The sequence below is a fragment of the Budorcas taxicolor genome, chromosome 2, assembly GCF_023091745.1.
Source record: "Budorcas taxicolor isolate Tak-1 chromosome 2, Takin1.1, whole genome shotgun sequence".
Taxonomy (NCBI): Eukaryota; Metazoa; Chordata; class Mammalia; order Artiodactyla; family Bovidae; genus Budorcas; species Budorcas taxicolor.
The window spans coordinates 76113375-76131907 of record NC_068911.1 but is presented as its reverse complement, the minus strand read 5'-3'; the positions used below and the strand labels follow the sequence as shown (position 1 = coordinate 76131907).

Here is an 18533-nt window from a genome sequence, read left to right as displayed (position 1 = left end):
TGGCTCCAACAGGTAGAATAAGAGCTGTCTTATTATGTAATAGGTAGGAAAAGGAAGGAGCCGGGTGAAAGAAAAAGATAATGGGCAGTGGATCTTCATGAGAAACAAATTAAAGAATTCAGGAACTGAGTAAATACTATCATATCTTCCAGTGAAGAATCACTGGAAAGACAGTGAAAGAAAGAAACATCTAGATTCTGGGTTTAGAATCTACTTTTCTCCCATGTTAAAAGTAAAAAGATGGTCCAATACACATTTGTTTAAAACTAACTTCATATATTACTTCATACATTAGGAACACTGGGAAAAGAGAAAGTTCATTACAAAGGTTAAGGAAAAATCTAAAATCTTAATTACAAAAATGGGTAATTATTCATCTTAACATTATCTACAATATAAAAATTTGAAAACTAGGCTTAAATCCTCAAGAAAAGTTAAATGCATCTGTAAGATAGAATGGGGCTTCCCTGGTGGCTTAGAATACTAGTAGTCAAACTATACATACTTACAAGTAAACATAAAAGATTTCTGTGAAGGAATGGGTTACTAAGTAGAGCTCTATTCCATGAAATATTCTACCACTTAAACCTTAAAGAAACACACATACACACACAAACACCTGAAAGTCTTTGTGCACCAGCGTGTGAATAGCAACAAAGGAAGACTGTGTATCCGAGAAGTGAGGAAGCCACGCAAGAAAAGTTGGGGAAAATATGGTCTCATTACTTCTTTGCAATTCCGTAACTCCTGTTAGGACCACTGCCCAAATAGCTAGTCTCCATCATTAGCTGTGTTCTGGGCATTTCCATTTGATGCTTCATCATCAATGCAATATATCTTGAACTAAGATCATTATCTTTCTTCTAAGATGGTGACCTTGAAACAAATCTCCTATTCCTGTTTATTTCATCATTTTCTATTTATTTTCCTTTTATGTCCTTCTCTAAGAACATTAAGTGCTTCCTCTTCTTTCATATCAACTGTCAACAAAGCCTGGCCATTTGCCATTTAATCTTACATCGACCCCTTTCTTCTCTCTCCACTGCTCATCCTAGGTTAGATCCTTGATTAATGAAATGATCATCTAATTAGCACTAATCAGCATCTATGCCTCAACTCAATCATTCTTTCTCCCTTCCCTGCTCACTACCCCCCATCTCCCCTGCTCCCTTCCCCTCTTCATTTTTCTGTCTCTAGTTGACTTTTTAAGCTTCCTATGGCCATACTAATCTTCTTACAACCTGATCATTTCACTCTCCACCCACAATTAAAAGATCTGTCCATGTCCTAACCTGAAGAAACTGCGAATGTGACCTCCTTTTTTTTGCAAAGGGGTCTTTGCAGATGTAATTAAGTTAAGGATCTAAAGATGAGATCTTCCTAGATTATCTGGGTGGGCTCTAAATCCACGGCAAGTGTCCTTATCAGAGACACACAGAGAAAGGCGAAGACTGTGTGAAGAGAGAGGCAGAGACTGGAGGCAGCCACAAACAAAGGGACACCTAGAGCCACGACTGGCCAAGACAGAAAACAGTACTACAAGGTAAAGTATCAAATATTGAAAATGAGAAATAAATAATGAACATCTTCAGCATATAAGAAAAACAAGAATTTGCAGACTGAATGTATATGTTGAGAATCAAGCCAGGTTTAGCAGAATATATTTGAACATACCAAGAAAAATGCCAGGAGTGACTAAATACCAAAGATGATAATAAAATTTGAATAAGAGCCAGAGAAAAATGACAGATTACCCATAAAAAAGCAACAATGTTGTCAGTGACAAAACAGATGCATGAACATAGAGTCCCATGAAAACTCTCAAAAGTAGTTTTACTTACAAGGAATCTATGCATCGCATAAAATATCAAGACACAAAATGCAGGCATATGGCATAGTCGGCAACAACTAGACTACATAGAAACAGACTACCTAGTGGTAGTACTAAGGGAATTATATGCATATGTGATTCTGTGTGTGTGTAGGAACATCAGCACAGCTATGTCTATGTAACTGTATACATAGATAGGTATACATACACAAACACACAAACACATACATCCATCTGATCATAACACGGTAACTTCCTCTAGGAATTTACAGTCTATGTGAGGAGGCAAAACTGACACACACAAAGGAATTAGTAAGCAGTTACAGACTCAGCTAAGTGTTATTAACTGCTCAACATCAACAGGTCAGTAATATGAACCTGGGTAAAAAGAAAAGATGTGAACTCTGATGGGCTTCAAAATCCCAGCCTTGATAAGAAAAATGGGGGTAGATTCAGAGTGGGGGAAAAATGGGCAAGGAATGTAATACTGAAACAAGAGCTTCCAAATTCCATCAAAGGACGTATATTGAATCTAGTGGAAAATAAAGCTGAATAATTAGTTTTTAAACAGGTTATGGCAAATGTTTGGCATCTTAAAAAAAAAACACACCATACCATGTAATAAAATAATAAATAAAACACAGTAAAGTCCATTTTAACTTACAACTTCCATATAATTCATAATATATCATTGATATTACAATTTACCTTTGATGTCCCTTTAGTAGAAAAATATAAACCGGATCTTCTTAAAAGGAAATAAATCTTTTTCCAGGACTTCTTTCCCTGTTCTTTTGCATGTAAGAAGCCATGGATTTCAGGATATGTGCTTGAACTTAGAAACATCTGGAAGAAAAATTAGACACTCTCATACAGTTTCTGAATCAATGATACTGTAGCTTTATACTTCAAATGGAAATGTGCACCTTCAAACAGCACAGATATCACTTATACACCACTATGGACATCAGGATATATATACACAGAAAATAAATCAGTCTTCTGAAACCCTGAGGCAAGTTCCAAATGGAAATATGCTCACAAAATATATATTCTAAGTGATCAGTACTTAGTCAAACACCAAAATTATAAGCTATTTTAATGTCCATTTGAAAAGTTCAACTTCATCTTGATACTTTTCATCTCTTTCTTTAATAAAAGGTGAAAGATTTATAAGATCTGGAGAGAAACCAGAGTATCTTTTCATCCCTTTTGGTGATTTCCCTTGAGATTATAGATTGACCTATCAACTTCAACTTCATTACAGTCTAAGTAAGACCACGATCCAGACTTCTATTATTCAGTGAATAAGAAATTGAGCCAAATTCATCTCCTCAATGAAGGTAAAGCAAATAATCTCTTCTTCATTCTCTATGGTTCTCAGTTGTGGGTGGGTATGGCAGGTTGTGTTTTCCAAAGAGAATTGCAACAGTAGCTCTTCTGCAAATGTTACCCTGCCACTGAACCAATAAATGAAGTTTCCCCACCCCCTTGAATCTGGGCAAGACTTGTGACTGCTCTGACCCAAAGGATGTGGTGGGAGGGGCACACTGCTGATTCTAACCCTCTGTCCCTTAACTAGCCTGATAGCTTTCACTCATTAACTCTTAGAAGGTAGCTGTCATGTAAGAAACTGGACTACCCTGAGATGGCTGTACAGTGAGCAGCACAATGCAACTGGAAAAGCCCTGGAGGATGAGACACCATGTAGGGTGGGGGAGAGGTGAGAGAGAGAGGGAGAGGTGATGGAGAGGTGCCAAGCAGCACCAGGCACACACAGTGGAAAGCCATTTTAGAAGTGGATCCATAACCCCTCTGGGAGTCAATCTGCCTCAGAAAACCATCCAGCTAAGCCCTTTCCAAATCCTGACCTACAAAACTGTTGACAAAATGTGAGTAGGTACTTAAGCCATTAAGGTTTGGACTAGTTTACTACCCAGTGAAAAGTAACTGAGACAGAGGGCATGTGTCAGTCAGGAAATGGAGAATGAAAAGGACTAGCTCAAAGTAGCTGTGCTCAGCATCCTTAGTTTAGACAGTGGAAATGCATTAGTGTCTCATTAAAACAAGAAAATAGAAACCTCTATGAATAAACTACTGCAAAGTAGGAAAACTGAAACTAAGAGAAAGCATTATCTAAAACAATGTGACATATTTTTAAAAGGCTATTCAGGGAAATACTGAGAGTAGATAATGTTTTTTAAGTAAATTAAAAAAAAAACTTTTAATTTAATGAGCCACAGATATTAATTAATTGACATGCAAAACAGGGAAGTAGGTTTTTTAGTTCGAGTGCTTTCCAAGTTATTAAACCAAACCAATTAAATTTTAAAAAGGGAGTCACAGAGGTCACGCTAGAAAAAGAAGGAACGTTTTAAAAAGTGGAAACATTGCCTCAGTGGAGAGAAGAGGTCAGGGGCACATACAGGACTATCTGATTCCAAAGTTACGATTTTTCTTTTTATAATCTAACATAAAGCAGTATAACTAAATAATAGGAGAATATGGGAAAGGAGGCAGAAGAACTCCAATCCACCACTCTCTCATAATCCAAATGCAAAGTATTAAGAGGCATGAGAGCGGGGGTCCTGGGGCACTGTCTCCACTGCAATTCACCCTAACATTTCATGGGGTGTCTGTGAAAACCCACTAGCATATAAGTAGCTTTTGGAGAAATCTCGAGAGCAATCATATCTCTAAAATATTTTGAAGCAAAAAATGAAATATAACCTATTAAAAATAAAAAGCCCACAGAAAAGAAATCTGTGATCCTCAGTGTATTTACCAATATATTCAAATATTAATATATTCAAAGTAATATCTATGCTGGAACTATTAAAAGTTTTCTTCATTAAAGATGAGAGAATATTGAGTGGATTCGAGGATGCCTGCTGTTTAGATCAAACAGCGACCATTATAAAGATACTGCTTACCATTAACCTGTTAACAAGTATAGTATCAAACATAAAATACCTGAAACCTTTTATTGTACTGCAAATGTCTTGGGAAAATGGTCACCTAAAGCCATAGCTAGTTTGGAAGAAATGCCCAACAGATGCAAAACTAAGGAAATGTTAAATACTTAGTATTCTTAACTCAGCTATTTCATATTTCAGTTATTTCCATCATAGATAGTATTTCATTGAATTGCTAAATATTTTATCACAAATAGGATTAAGGGCATTTATTATAAAAGTTAATAATAAATATCTGTTTGTAAAGGGTCTACAATTTACTGGAAATTTTGACTTTTTCAAACACTAACATAGTCTTTAAATATGTCACAGAACAAAAACTCTGCAAATTTCCTTTTGTGATACACTTAAAATCCTTTGACAATTGTCCAAAACTGGAAAGAATAATATAGTGATGGGGTCTTTATTGACTTAGGGAACTGTTTATCTAGATTTTGCTTTTTCCTATTCTTTTCCAACTTTATCTCCATCAAAAATTAGTCATTTAAGATAAAACATCCAAAATCTGGACATATATAAATATGGATCTGACTAAATAGTCATTTCTCCAAAGACATACAGATGGCACATGAAAAGGTACTCAGCATTGCTTATTATCAGAGAAATGTAAATCAAATCTACAATGAGGTATCACCTCACACTGGTCAGAATGGCCATCATTAAAAAGTATACAAATAATAAATGCTGGAGAGTGTGTGGAGAAAAGGGGACCCTCCTACACTGTTAGTAGGAATGCAAATTGGTACAGCCATTATGGAGAACATTATGAAGATTCCTTAAAAAACTAAAAATAGATCTAAAAATAGAACTAAAAATACGATCTTGTAAGCCCATTCTTAGGCTTATATCCAGAGAAAACCATAATTGGAAAAGATACATGCCTCCCAATGTTCATGGATGCACTATTTACAACAGCCAAGACATGGAAGCAACCTAAATGTCCACTGACAGATGAATGAATAAAGATGTGATATATTTACATAATGGAATATGGAATATTACTCAGCTATAAAAACAATGAAATAATGCCATTTTAAGCAACATGAATGGACCTAGAGATTTTCATACTAAAAAGTGAAGTATGCCAGACAGAGAAAGATGAATAACATATAATATTGCTTATATGTATAATCCTAAAAAAGAAATAATAGAAATGAACTTATATACAAAACAGAAACAGATCCACAGACATAGAAAACAAACTTATGGTTACCAAAGGGGAAGGCAGAGGATAAATTAAGAATTTGGAAACAACATATACATACTACTATATATAAAATAGGTAACTAATAAAGACCTACAGGGATCTATACTCAATATTTTGTAATAGCCTATAAAAAAATCTTTAAAAATAGATATATATGTATGTATAACTGAATCACTTTGCTGTACACCTGAAACTAACAGAACACTGTAAATCAATTATACTTCAATAAAAACAGAAAATTTTTAGTCTCATAAAAAAAAGGGGGGCATTGAAATGCAAGATGAGTATATCTACTTATAAAATTAGATAAATAAATAAATATGGACCTTACAGTTTCCCTTTATTATTTCTTACTTACATATTTTATTGAAAATATATTTTACCTGCAAAATCTGTGTGGGGGATATTTCACCATTGGTTTCAGTTGCAAAAGACACCATATGCTCTGGAAAAAAATACTAACGAAAAGATACATGTTACATTCTCCCAAAAGCCATGCCAGAAAAGAGGGAACTATGACCAACAGAGTAATCTAAAGCAAAAGCTCTTAAATCAGCATTTTGAAAACTCACCCAAAGCACTTTTTTAAATGCCAGTCCCTGACTGTAACCAATACACAGGTGCCTTAATGAGAGGGTAGGAGCACAGCCCAAACATTAGGCAGACACTCTCAGGGGGTGCCGACACACGAAAACCCATGTGCCTCCGGTTACAAAACACTGCCCTCAGGCTGCTTGTGTGTGAGCGCCCATGCCTTGTCCCAGAGTCCTGCAGCCACTCTAGCAGGCACTGAAGGGCTATTTTATAAACTCAAGTAGTAAACAGAAGTAAAGTATCTACCCAAGGTCACAGCCACAGCATAAAGCAAACAGGACTTGACTAGAGGGTCAGGTTGCTAAAAGCACAGTTTTTTCCACCTACTGTTTTCCCAAACCTATTTAATCATAAAATTCACCCAGAAAAGCTGTTTAAAATAGGAATTCCCAGGCCTCAATCCTGGAGTGTCTGATTCAGTAGGTCAGGGTAGATCTGGATCCCGTATTTTTAATAAGCACTATCCCCTCCCCCAGGTAACTTTTATGATCAGGCAAGTTTGGAAAATTATATGCCACTATAGTTCCTCTAGGACAGGGTTTTTGATCAGTAGGAGTATTAACATTGTCTAATAACACTGTGCTGGGGGACTGTTCTGTACATTGCAGTATGCTTAGAGCATCCCTGGCCTCCACCACTAGCAGCCCCGCTTCTCAGTATGACAACCAAAAAGGTCTTCAGACATTATTATCAATCACTCTCAGTTGAGAACCACTACTCTAAGTCTACAAAATGAATCTATAGCCTTGTTTAAATAAAAAAAAAAAATAGATAAACCAAAAATGAGCACTAAATCATATGTCTTTAATGATGACTTTTAAATTTCTTGCTTTTAATAAAGATTCACAACAAGAAAACAGTTTCCTTTTAAATTCTATTTAATTTTTATTGAGATTCTAATTTTATTCGTCAAAGATCATCCCATTATGTTTCTATTAATAGGTTCAAATAAAGAGAATGTAAGAGGCCTTTCTGGGTTTGAAAATATTCTATTATGGTGTGTATCATATATTTTTCATTAAGTACATCATTTCAATCCAATTATCCAAAACTTAATGTAAAAATATGCTACAGCTGCAAAGACAAAAACAATTTAAAATAATGAGCCCAGAGGCTATTCTGACTTCTCTAGATCACTAGTCTTCATTAGTATGTGACATACATTTATTTTCTTTTAAAAAGAACTATAATGAAAGTAGTATTTACTAGATAATGGGCTGGTATTTATCTCATTTCTTCTTAGCTCAGTAATTATTGCACTGAAAACAAAATAATTTGGAACAGCAAGATGCTTGTCAATCTAAACTTCTGGTTAAGTTTCAACACTCCCAACAAACATCAATCTGTTTTTCCTTTAAAATTTATCTTAATATCCTAAGTTCTGCAAAAAGACTTAAACCATAGTATCGTGGAACCCGCTTGGGAGATATCTAATAATTCATTCCCCAAATCAAATGTAGTTTTATTTTTCTTAAAAGGCAAGAAAAAAAAGCAACAGTTCCCCAAAACTACGTATATGAACTTCTGTGAGCATGTTGACTATAAGTTTAAACAACTAGAATTCTTACCTACAATTTACCAAGTACAGAATTGTACTTTATCTATAGTGTACTTTTTCCTCACATAAAATAAAATAAAATGTAACTAAACTCATTTATTTTCCATAACTATTAATTGGGATTTCACTTACCATTGGGTTTTTAAAGAATTCATATTTGGCATAATTTTTTCTAAAGTATAGCTTATTTTCTTCTTCCATTCCCCAGTTAGATAGCACTTCAATCACCAGCTCGTGGTCTTCTATTGTTCTTTCTGTAAAGAATGTTCCAGTGAGCATGTCAACAAATAGATGGATGGATGGATGGATGAATAGACAGAAAGATGGACAGGTAGGTAAACAAATATATATATGGACATATATATCCATACAAATATATAAAATATATTATGCATGTATCTTTATTAAACATAGCCAATTTAAACTCAATTCTGAAATAGCCAGATTGATAAAATTTTCATCAATTTTGAATTTGCAATGTTGATTTTACACCAAAGCAGTTTGTAACCCAAAGAGAAAAATGACATAAAATATCACAATGCACTTTTCACTAATTCTCAATCTCCTTTTACTGCTATGTAAATTATAAGTTTGTAATAAACCTGCATTAAGAATATGAGAGCTATTATTTTTCTCTAACTCATCATGGTGCCAAAAATTAAAATATTTGCCTCAAGGTTGAACGATTCATCCCATTAAGAGATGAAAAATTTTGACAGGTTCAGTATGCATTTAAGAATCAGAATCTGGATAGCTGAGAAAAATTAAAATAAATGCTTTAAAAAAGAAACTTTTAATGCAAGGACATACACTTTTTAAGAAACTTAATTTTTTGTGGTACTTTTTATTTTCAAAACTAATGTTCAGGCAGTTTGTATTAACAAAGAAGATAATCAGGCAGGGTGGAAAGGCACTTGGGAGGAAAGGAACTTAAATGAAAAAAGCAATGGCATCTTTAAAAAGGTGAACATAACATGCGAAATTTCTGTTTTAAAAAGAAACTGATGTTCACAGTGGTACTAGTCATAATAGCCCCAAACTGGAAACTATCTAAATGCCTATCAATGTGAGAATGAATAAGTAAATTGTGTAAAGGACACAGTGGAATATACACTACACAGCACACAGTTGTATGGATGAATTCCACAAACATAATAGTAAATGAAAGAAGTCAGACACAAAGAGTAATATTCTACTTTTACAAGTTTAACACAAACACAATAGATCTACGGTGTTAGAAATCAAGGTGATGAGTACAGTGGGTGAGTGTGCAGGGGTGTGAGGGAACCACTGGGTGAAGGAGATATTCTGGTTCTTAATTTGGGTGTTAGATACTCAGGTACATATAACACAACATCTGAGAATCCATCAAGTTGTCTGTATTTGTTCTCTTCTGGTAAGGTGTGTCACACTTCAACAAAAGGGTAAAGAAAAGTGACTATGAAATTATTAATGCAAAATGGAGAAGAGTCAAATAAGAAATACAGAAATCCTCGATTTTTTTTTTTTAGGTGCTTCATGGACCTTTTTGAAAAGAATCTCTCAGAAAGTCAACACTCAGTAATAATCTATGACCTACAACACCCAAACCCTTGAAAGTAATGTCATACTTAAACAGAAGCTTATGCATCTGAAAGGAAGTTCTTGTAAGAGCACTCAATGCATATGGATGGGTTGGAGCTAAGTGTGTATCAGTACTCTGGGTTCTGTTCCCAACTTTGATCGTTCTTCCTCTGTTTCATTGGCTAGCTCTGGTAGCTCCTACTCTCCTAAGATGCAGTCCTTGGCTCGGACTCTTTCCTTTCCCTGCTCTCAGCTAGTTCACTCTCCCTCCTCTTCAGCTATGAAGTCTGTCTGTCAAGTTCCTTGAATTGAAATCTCCTCCCGCAGTTGCTTTCACTGGCACTTCAATCCCAACTGTAGACTTTCCACCACTTCAAACATAGTCTGTCTAAAACCAAAGTTCCGAAGGATAGTTCCTCAAAATATTACACAGTTCCAGCAATTCCACTTCTGAGTACATGACCAAAGGAAGTGAAAATAAAGAGTGAAACTGGTACTTGTATATCAGTGTTCATTGTAACATCATTCACAGTAGCCAGAAAGTAAAAACATCCACACGCCCATCAACAAACGAAGGGGATAAACAAAGCGTAGCAAAGACATACAGTGGAATATTTACCCTTAAAAAGAATGAAATCCCTACAACATGGATGAACCTTTTTTTTTTTTTCATTTAAATTTTATTTTACTTATTCATTTAATATATATTTTGAGCACTAAAAAAATGCAAGATAATGTTTTAAACATATAAGTGTAAAGATAGATAACAAAGAGTCTTTACCATGAAGGAAATTCTAAGGAGACTGGACATTGTAAAAATTAATCAACAGAAATCTCAGTTCAAATAGAATGAGGAAACCAGAAGGGGGAGCACTCCTGAGCTCACAAAGGGAAAAACAAGACTGTCTGCCTGGCAAGAGCTCAGCCACTGAGAGACTGCAATCTCAGCCAATGAGAAACCACTATACTTAGAACTTTGTTTTCTGTTTGTTAGTTTCTTTTTTAAATTTAAATTTATTTATTTTAATTGGAGGCTAATTACTTTACAATATTGTATTGGTTTTGCCATACATCAACATGAATCCACCACGGGTGTACACGTGTTCCCCATCCTGATGAACCTTAAAGATATTATGCTATATAAAATAAGACAGACACAAAAGAATAGATACTATATGATTCCATTTACATGCGGTACCTAGAACAGACAAATTCATAGAGACAGAAAGTATAATGGTGGTTGCCAAGGACCACGGTCAGGGAGGAATGAGAAGTTATTGTTGAATGGGTTCAGGGTTTCATTATGGGAAGACAAAAATGTTCTAGAGATGGACAGGGATGCTGACTGCACAACAATATAAATGTATATAATTCCAGTGAACAGTAAAATGGATAAAATGATCAATTTTATGTTACACATGTTTTCCCAAAAGTTGCTGAAAAAATTAAAAAACTAAAAGTATCTTCCTTTTTCTCTCTCAAAGTGCTTTTTGTTAAATTCTGCTAGGTCTCTTACAACTCCACGTCCTCTCCAATATCTTCCACTGCTGTTACCCCAGACATTAGACTATTCCTCCAAGTTTCTCACACAACCAACAACTCCTCACCCCCATTATTACTATTCCAATTTAGACCTTAGCCTTTTCCTAACTAATCTCCAAACTGCTGTTTTCTCATTCTTCCAATACAACCTGGACCTTTCTATCATAGGAAACCTCATAATACATTTGCATCAACGTGACCACTGCTCAAAAACTCATCTACTTCCTACTTGTTATGAGACAAATCCATATAATCTGGCAGTTTTCGCTTGTTCATTCATCTATCCATTCAACAAATATTTATTGAAGGCCTACCATGTGTCAGACATTCATCTTGGAGCTTGGAATTTTGCAGTCAACAAGACAGTAAGTAAGAAATCATTGCCTTATGGGGCTCCTATTCTAATGTGAAGACATGAAAAAAAAATCTAATGTAAATCTTAAATGGTGGCAATAAACACTATAGAGAAAAATGGACTGGGGAAGAGGGAGAGAGGAGGGAACAGGGGAAAGAAATTCATTTTCTAAAGCTTGTCAAGGGACTTCCCTGGTGGTACAGTGGTTAAGAACCCACCTGCCAATGCAGTGCACATGGGTTTGATTCCTGATCCAGCACGATTCCACATGCCACTGAGCAACTAAGCCAGTACCCCTCAACTACCGAGCCTATGTGCCTAGAGCCCGGCTTCTCAACAAGAAAAGCCACTGCAATGAGAAGCCTGTGCCCTGCAACTAGCGAGTAGCCTCCACTCGCTGCAATTAGAGAAAGTCCGCACAGCAACAAAGACCCAGCACAGCCAAAAATAAATAACTAAAAAAAAATTTTTAATAATAAAGATTACCAAGGAAGGCCTTGTTGAGAAGGTAATGTTTAAACAAAAATCCAAAGGAAAAAGAAGGCAGGAGCCAAGTAGCTATTGAAAGGAAGAACTAGAAGAGACCCCTTGAGGCAAAAACCAAGGCTGGCATGTTTGAAGTAGGGCAAGGAGGCTAAGGTAGCTAAAGCTGAGTGAGCAAAGGGGAGGGGAGTGCCAGGAGGAGAGCTCAAGGAAGTAAAGGTGATGAGCTGGGGCAACTGGAGGAAGCCATGCAGGTCAGAATAAGGATCTGGCTTTTCCTGAGTTAGATGAGAAGTCATTTTGAACAGAAATACTACAAGCTGACCCCTGTTTTCACCGGATGACACTAGATACTGAGTGGAGAACTGATTTCACAAGGCTTAAGGGTAGAAGCCGGAAGCCCATCTAGGAGAATACTGCAATTAACAAGGGGAGAGATGATGCAGCTTGGATGAGAGTGGAGCAGTAAGAAGACATGTAAGAAGCAAGCAGGATCTGGATGTGTTCTGAAGGCAGAGCCAATAGGATCTGCCGACAAACTGGATGTGGAGTGAAAGAGAGGGGGCAGTTAAGACACCAAGATTCTCCGCTTAAGCATTTAGAAGGACGGCCTCCATCAAAGAGCTAGGAAGACTGTAAGAGAAGCAGTTTGAGGGGAGATCCAGCAGTCACTCAGATACCGAGTGAGAAGTTGCACCTCTACTAATCTTTACTAGCCTTACTTGTGTCTGCTTCTCACACAACCCCAGCTGATATTTTCAATCTTATGAAGCAGAGGTTCACATTATTAAACATACTATGTGCTAAGCGCTGTATCTGTATTCACTGCAACTACAGTGGGAGAAAATTGCAAGGTATTAAGCAAGAGGTCTGCCTATTTGTTTTATCAACCTGTGTTTAATTGTACTCATCACCTATTGTTACCATTAGGAAAACAGCACATGATCTGCCCCGAAGATAAACTATGCAGAGAGGAAAAATGACAAAGGTGCACTTTCTTTACTTTTGACCTTCAAATTAGACTTTATCAATCTTTGACAAATATGATCACTGGGAGAATAATGGGCTTCCTTGATAGCTCAGTTGGTTAAGAATCCACCTGCAATGTCGGAGACCCCAGTTTGACTCCTGGGTCAGGAAGATCCCCTGGAGAAGGGATAGGCTACCCACTTCAGTATTCTGAGGCTTTCCTTAGAGTTCAGCTGGTAAAGAATCTGCCCACAATGTGGGAGACCTGGGTTCGATCCCTGGGTTGGGAAGATCCCCTGAAGAAGGGAAAGGCTACCCACTCCAGTATTCTGGCCTGGAGAATTCCATGGACTATATAGTCCATGGGGTCACAAAGAGTTGGACCTGACTGAGTGACTTTTATTTTCACTTTCAGGGAGAATAATGGCCAGCTGATCCTCCACTGCCCCATGCAGGGATGCACCCTCTGTCATCTGGGAAATTATCTTGGATTAAGGGGTTAGTGGAGGAAAGGGTAGAGTGGAGACTGAGAGGGAGATGGAGAGTAAGTGGATGGCTTAGGTCCCAGTGGCCCCATACTCTGCCCTTCCTAGAACTAGGACCCTTTCATGGTGAGGAGTGGATGGTGATAAAACCCCATGTAAGTTTACTGGTGGTGTGTGGTTCAAACCAGAGAGAGCCTTGGGAGGCTTAGAGCCTCAAGTAGAAGTCCTGCATCTAACATGACAGAAAAGCAATTAGCTAAGTGCAACCTTGAGGAAGATGAGTCCATAAGATTCAAGAATGAGAAAAGAACACTGCAGAATCAAGTCCCTCAAAAGGAGTGGGAAAGGGCTAAGAGAAGACCATGAACTTAGTCGGCTTTATAGTACAGGCAATAAGCTTGAGAGTAACAAGAGTTTCTAGACCATGAAGAGAAAAGTTGGATAGCAGTTAGATAAATACCCTTCCTGGGACTTAAATGCCCCACCAGAGTATTTGAAGAGTGAAAGTAAGTCTTTCAACAAAGAGGATCTTAAACCTGTATGTAACTTATGTATATAACCTGAACTGATTATTTACCACAAAAAGAAAGAATAATCCATAAAGCAAACCAATAACAAAAGATTAAACTGTCATTAAGAGGTCAAGAGACTCATTCAGAAATTAATTCAAGCTATAGAAATAAAGCAAGTTACATCTCTTCATGTACAAACCTGAGAAAACATAGCTGTATTTAATTATTATATAATTTATTCTGCAGGAAGTTGAATAAAGACTTCAGGTCTTGATCTCTGGAACCTGTAAACATTATGCTATATGGCAAAGGATTTGCAGATATCATTGACTGAAAGATCCTGAGAAAAGTATCCAAGACTATACAAGTGGGCCTTAAATCCAAACACAAGTATCCTTTTAAGAGAGAGACAGAAGGAGATCTGACAGAGAAAGAAGAGGAAAGGACAACGTGACCCCAGAGGCACAGACTCAAGTGATGTGATGTGACCACAAGCCAAACAATCGTGGTAGCTACCAGAAGCTGAAAGAGGCAAGGAACAGCCTCCCCATAAAGCCTCTGGGAAGTGTGTGGCCCTGCCAACACCTTGATTTCAGCCTAGCGAAATTAATTTAAGACTTCTTATCTCTAGAACCTTTAAAGATTACATTTTTATTAGTTTAAGCCACCACCAAAGACAGAGGATGAGATGGCTGAATGGCATCACTGACTCAATAGATATGAGTTTGAGCAAGCTCCGGGAGATGGTGAAGAACAGGGAAGCCTGGCATGCTATACTCCATGGGATCGTGAAGTGTTGGACACAACTGAGTGACTGAACAAGAATAAAGCCACCATGAATTTGTTACAGCAGCCTTAGGAAACTAAGAGGACAATCTATAAGGCCAAACTCTATTTCCATTTTACAGATAAGGAGTCTCCTGTTTAGAATAACAAGGGTCTCAGGATTTGAACAGCAGCCACGTATCTGACCTCGAGTCTCTCCTCCTTCCTCTGCACAGCACTGTCTTGGCCTTCACTACAGTTCCCACTGGAGGGCATCCCCTGTTTATAGCCTACTTGTTCTTTCTATATCAGCTCAAATCTCTCTTATATTCTGGCAGTTCTCAGGACTCCATTGCCTCAAATTCTTTTATTTTGATATGTGTTCAATGACTATTTACTAATTAACTGAAAACAAACAACCACAGTTTGGGTATAAAGGAAATAATTTAATAGGTAATATTTCAATTATCAATCTTAACCTCACATAAAAGTAAATTATTTGAGTTTGGGTTCTCTTCAAAAAAGAAAATAACAAAAAAGAGTGGAAAAACCAAGCTGCATTTGAACAGCTATGACAAACATGTCACACACACACACAAACTAGTGTAATATGGGTAGTCACCAAAAAAGCAACAGTCTAGCTGGGGTTTTGTTGGTTACACACATATGAAGCCCAACATACCAATCCAGAATGGAAAATTAAGGGATATACTATTTGCAGAAAAGTTCATAGAATGATAATACCAAATGCCAATTACTAGCATCAGGAAAATAGCCTGGTAATCTTAAGCAGAAAAAATGTCTTCAAATCAAGTGGGCAAAAACTAGAGTATGTGGGAAAGCAAAAACATACTTCTGGTACTATTCTATTGAAAATTCAGAAAACATATAAAAAGCAAACAAAGGCCAGAGTATCAAATGCAGCCATAGGTTTTTACCTCTTATACTCTTCTGGTAATGGAGACAAAACTTACTTATTATAGAATCTTTTTTAAATGATATTAAATAATTTGCTTACATTTATACATCACAGTCCCCATTTAGATGTGCCATTATATATACCACCTCCCAAACAATGCTCATTATGTTAATGGACGAATGCTATAATAACCCAAAGAACCCTAAAAGGTCTACGTGATTATCAGCTAATCACATCTTACAGAAAATTTGTGTTTTTTAAAACTGCAGAAATCAAACTAATTACAGATCTTAATAGGGAGAAGTTCAAGAGGATACAAGATGCCTAGATGGATTACTTTGAGAGGAAAAGAAAAACACTTAAAGGGGAGGTGAAAAGTGGCCGAAGACCAGCTTTGTTTTGCCAAGGCCTATTCATAAAGTCAGACATCATCACCAACACCCAAGAAAGGGAAAACAAAACAAAAGGCTTGTCTAGATGGCTTCCAATAAACTTTCTGTTGACTCTTCTTCTGTAGTCCCATTACAAAGCCAAGCAGACTTAAACTAACTGAGCAATCCTAGTAAATAACTTATATTGTTTAAATAGCAAAAGAGATGTATTAATTCTATCTTTAGAGGCTCTTTGCTGTAAATGTTTGAAAACACAATATTATGAGCTATCATCCAGGAGGAACTCAGATACTTGTTATCATTTGAGAAATGACTCCAGGTAAAATCCACATAAATTCAATGTGATTTTTTTAAAAAACCTTACTTTTAAAACTTTATAAATTCATCTAAAATATTATATTAAGATATATTATTACAACTTCACAGGGACTTCCCTGGGGGTCCAGTGTCAGGACTCCACGCTTCCACTGCAGAGGCCATGGGTTCCATCCCTGGTCAGGAAGCAGGAGGCTGCAACTGGCGCTGCACGGCAGAAAAAAAGAAAAATGCCACAAAACCTTCACAGACACAACTTGATTTAAAACACTTTCTGAAGAATTTTTCAGGCATTGTAAAATGAATTTGTTATAATGATAAAATTCTACTCTTATGTAGGTAGAAAAATAGGAGAGAAGCCATCTTAAGTCACTTCAAACAGCAACCAAAAGGAGGGAAAAAAAGCCCCCGGAAAGAATGAAAAAAAAGCTGTCTTAAAAACAAAAGCTTCATATCACTAAGTTTATTTTTGCTTCTGATAAATCAGTGATGTCTTATGGTAATAGACTGAAATATTACTGAATAGTGATAACTACACATAATTCTGTTTTCTATTTAATTTTCAGAAAATTTTTCTTTAAAAAAAAAAGGGAAGAAAGAAGTTCCTTCTGAAACTGTTTATTTAACTTCAAAGTCTTTTTAAAAAACCTCAATCCTCCCAGAATGGAAAGTGTTCACCTGTGACCTTCTGCCTGGACTTCTTCGCTGAATCTACTGAAAGTATGGCATGAGGATCAAATAGAAAGCGAAGTCCCTACTCTTCTCATCACTAGATAAGAGAAGAAACAAAAGTGGCTTTTAGCTCTAATTCACCACAAAACAATTCTTTGTATACCTTTGTTACAGGAAACTCCAGGAGACAAAAGGTCCTTGTACTTCTCTGTGCCAGCAAGAAACTACATACATTTTGTCAATCTTATTTTCAGATAAAAATGAACAGCATCTGAGCAAGCAAAACAGTAACTGGAGAAGCAAACAATTAAGCAAGGCTCAATTTCTAAAAGGTTCCTTAATCTAAGAAAACTACCTAATACCAATAAGATCCCCTAGAAAATTGTCACTGCCAGATTCAGTTTCCCAAGAGCAATAATAGGAAAATCTTGATGCTCAAGTCGATGAGTATTAAGGGTCTTGTGGATCATTCCTCAACAAAGCACAACAGCCCTCATATTAAGTCAGATTGAATGATCACAACTTGTATTATTCATAGAAAGCCTTATTTTTCCCCCAAAGTCTGCATATATATTATCTCAAGCTGACTGCAAATACTTTAAGAGTTTAGAAACAACTTCCACAAATTCTAAGTTATCCAATGCATCCTTTAAGGATGCAGAGTAAATTTCCACCTGGGCATGGCATGTCATGTGATTCCTCCAGCTCCTTTTTCAAATCTCTTCCTCCTATGCACTTTGTAATCTATCCTTTGAACTGCTTGTTTAGTACAGCTTAATTCAAAAGCCATTTATTTGTTTTAGACTCTAGGTTACAAAGATGCACATATACAGAGTTCCAAAATTGATGGAATTATAGATTAGATTTAATAATACAATCCCTATTAAGACAGTTGCAGAAAATGTTACAGCAGCATAGAAGATTGGTACTTGATCCAACTTGAAACTTCAGGAAGTTGTCTCAATCAAGTCTTTAAAAAAATCTCTTAACAAGTTTTAAAAATTGTGGGTTTTTTTTTCCAGATTACTAAAATAATCTATTTCCATTACAGAAAATTTGAAAACAGACAACTCACAATCACAATCTATCTTTAAACTGTCAATTATGAATAAGAAATTAACATTACATTATATTCCCTTCTTGTCTTTTTCTTTGGGACAATGAGAGTTTACATGTATAGATTTTTCACATTTAGAAAACAATGTATATATAGATTTATAAACATATATGCAACATTTCCTAAATGACGCGAAAAATACACACATTATTCAAACCACTGTTACAGTCTCACATTTGTTCATACTAGTCTTCAATGGAAAAACTGAAAAAACATGATTAAAAGCTACATAACATCATATTCTATAAATGTACTATAATTTATAACATCTCTCTATTA

General features: G+C 36.2%; 1 protein-coding gene across 1 annotated transcript in view; it reads right to left on the bottom strand.

Moving 5' to 3' along the window:
- The window catches only part of GRB14 (growth factor receptor bound protein 14), a 124500-nt gene that overhangs the window by 20029 nt on the left and 85938 nt on the right, over nucleotides 1–18533 (bottom strand). Inside the window, exons 4-6 of the mRNA XM_052664145.1 lie at nucleotides 8298–8419; nucleotides 6397–6471; nucleotides 2540–2677 (exon numbers count right to left, since the gene is read on the bottom strand). Of these exons, the coding sequence (XP_052520105.1) occupies nucleotides 2540–2677; nucleotides 6397–6471; nucleotides 8298–8419 (335 nt within the window). The remainder of the gene's footprint in view (nucleotides 1–2539; nucleotides 2678–6396; nucleotides 6472–8297; nucleotides 8420–18533) is intronic.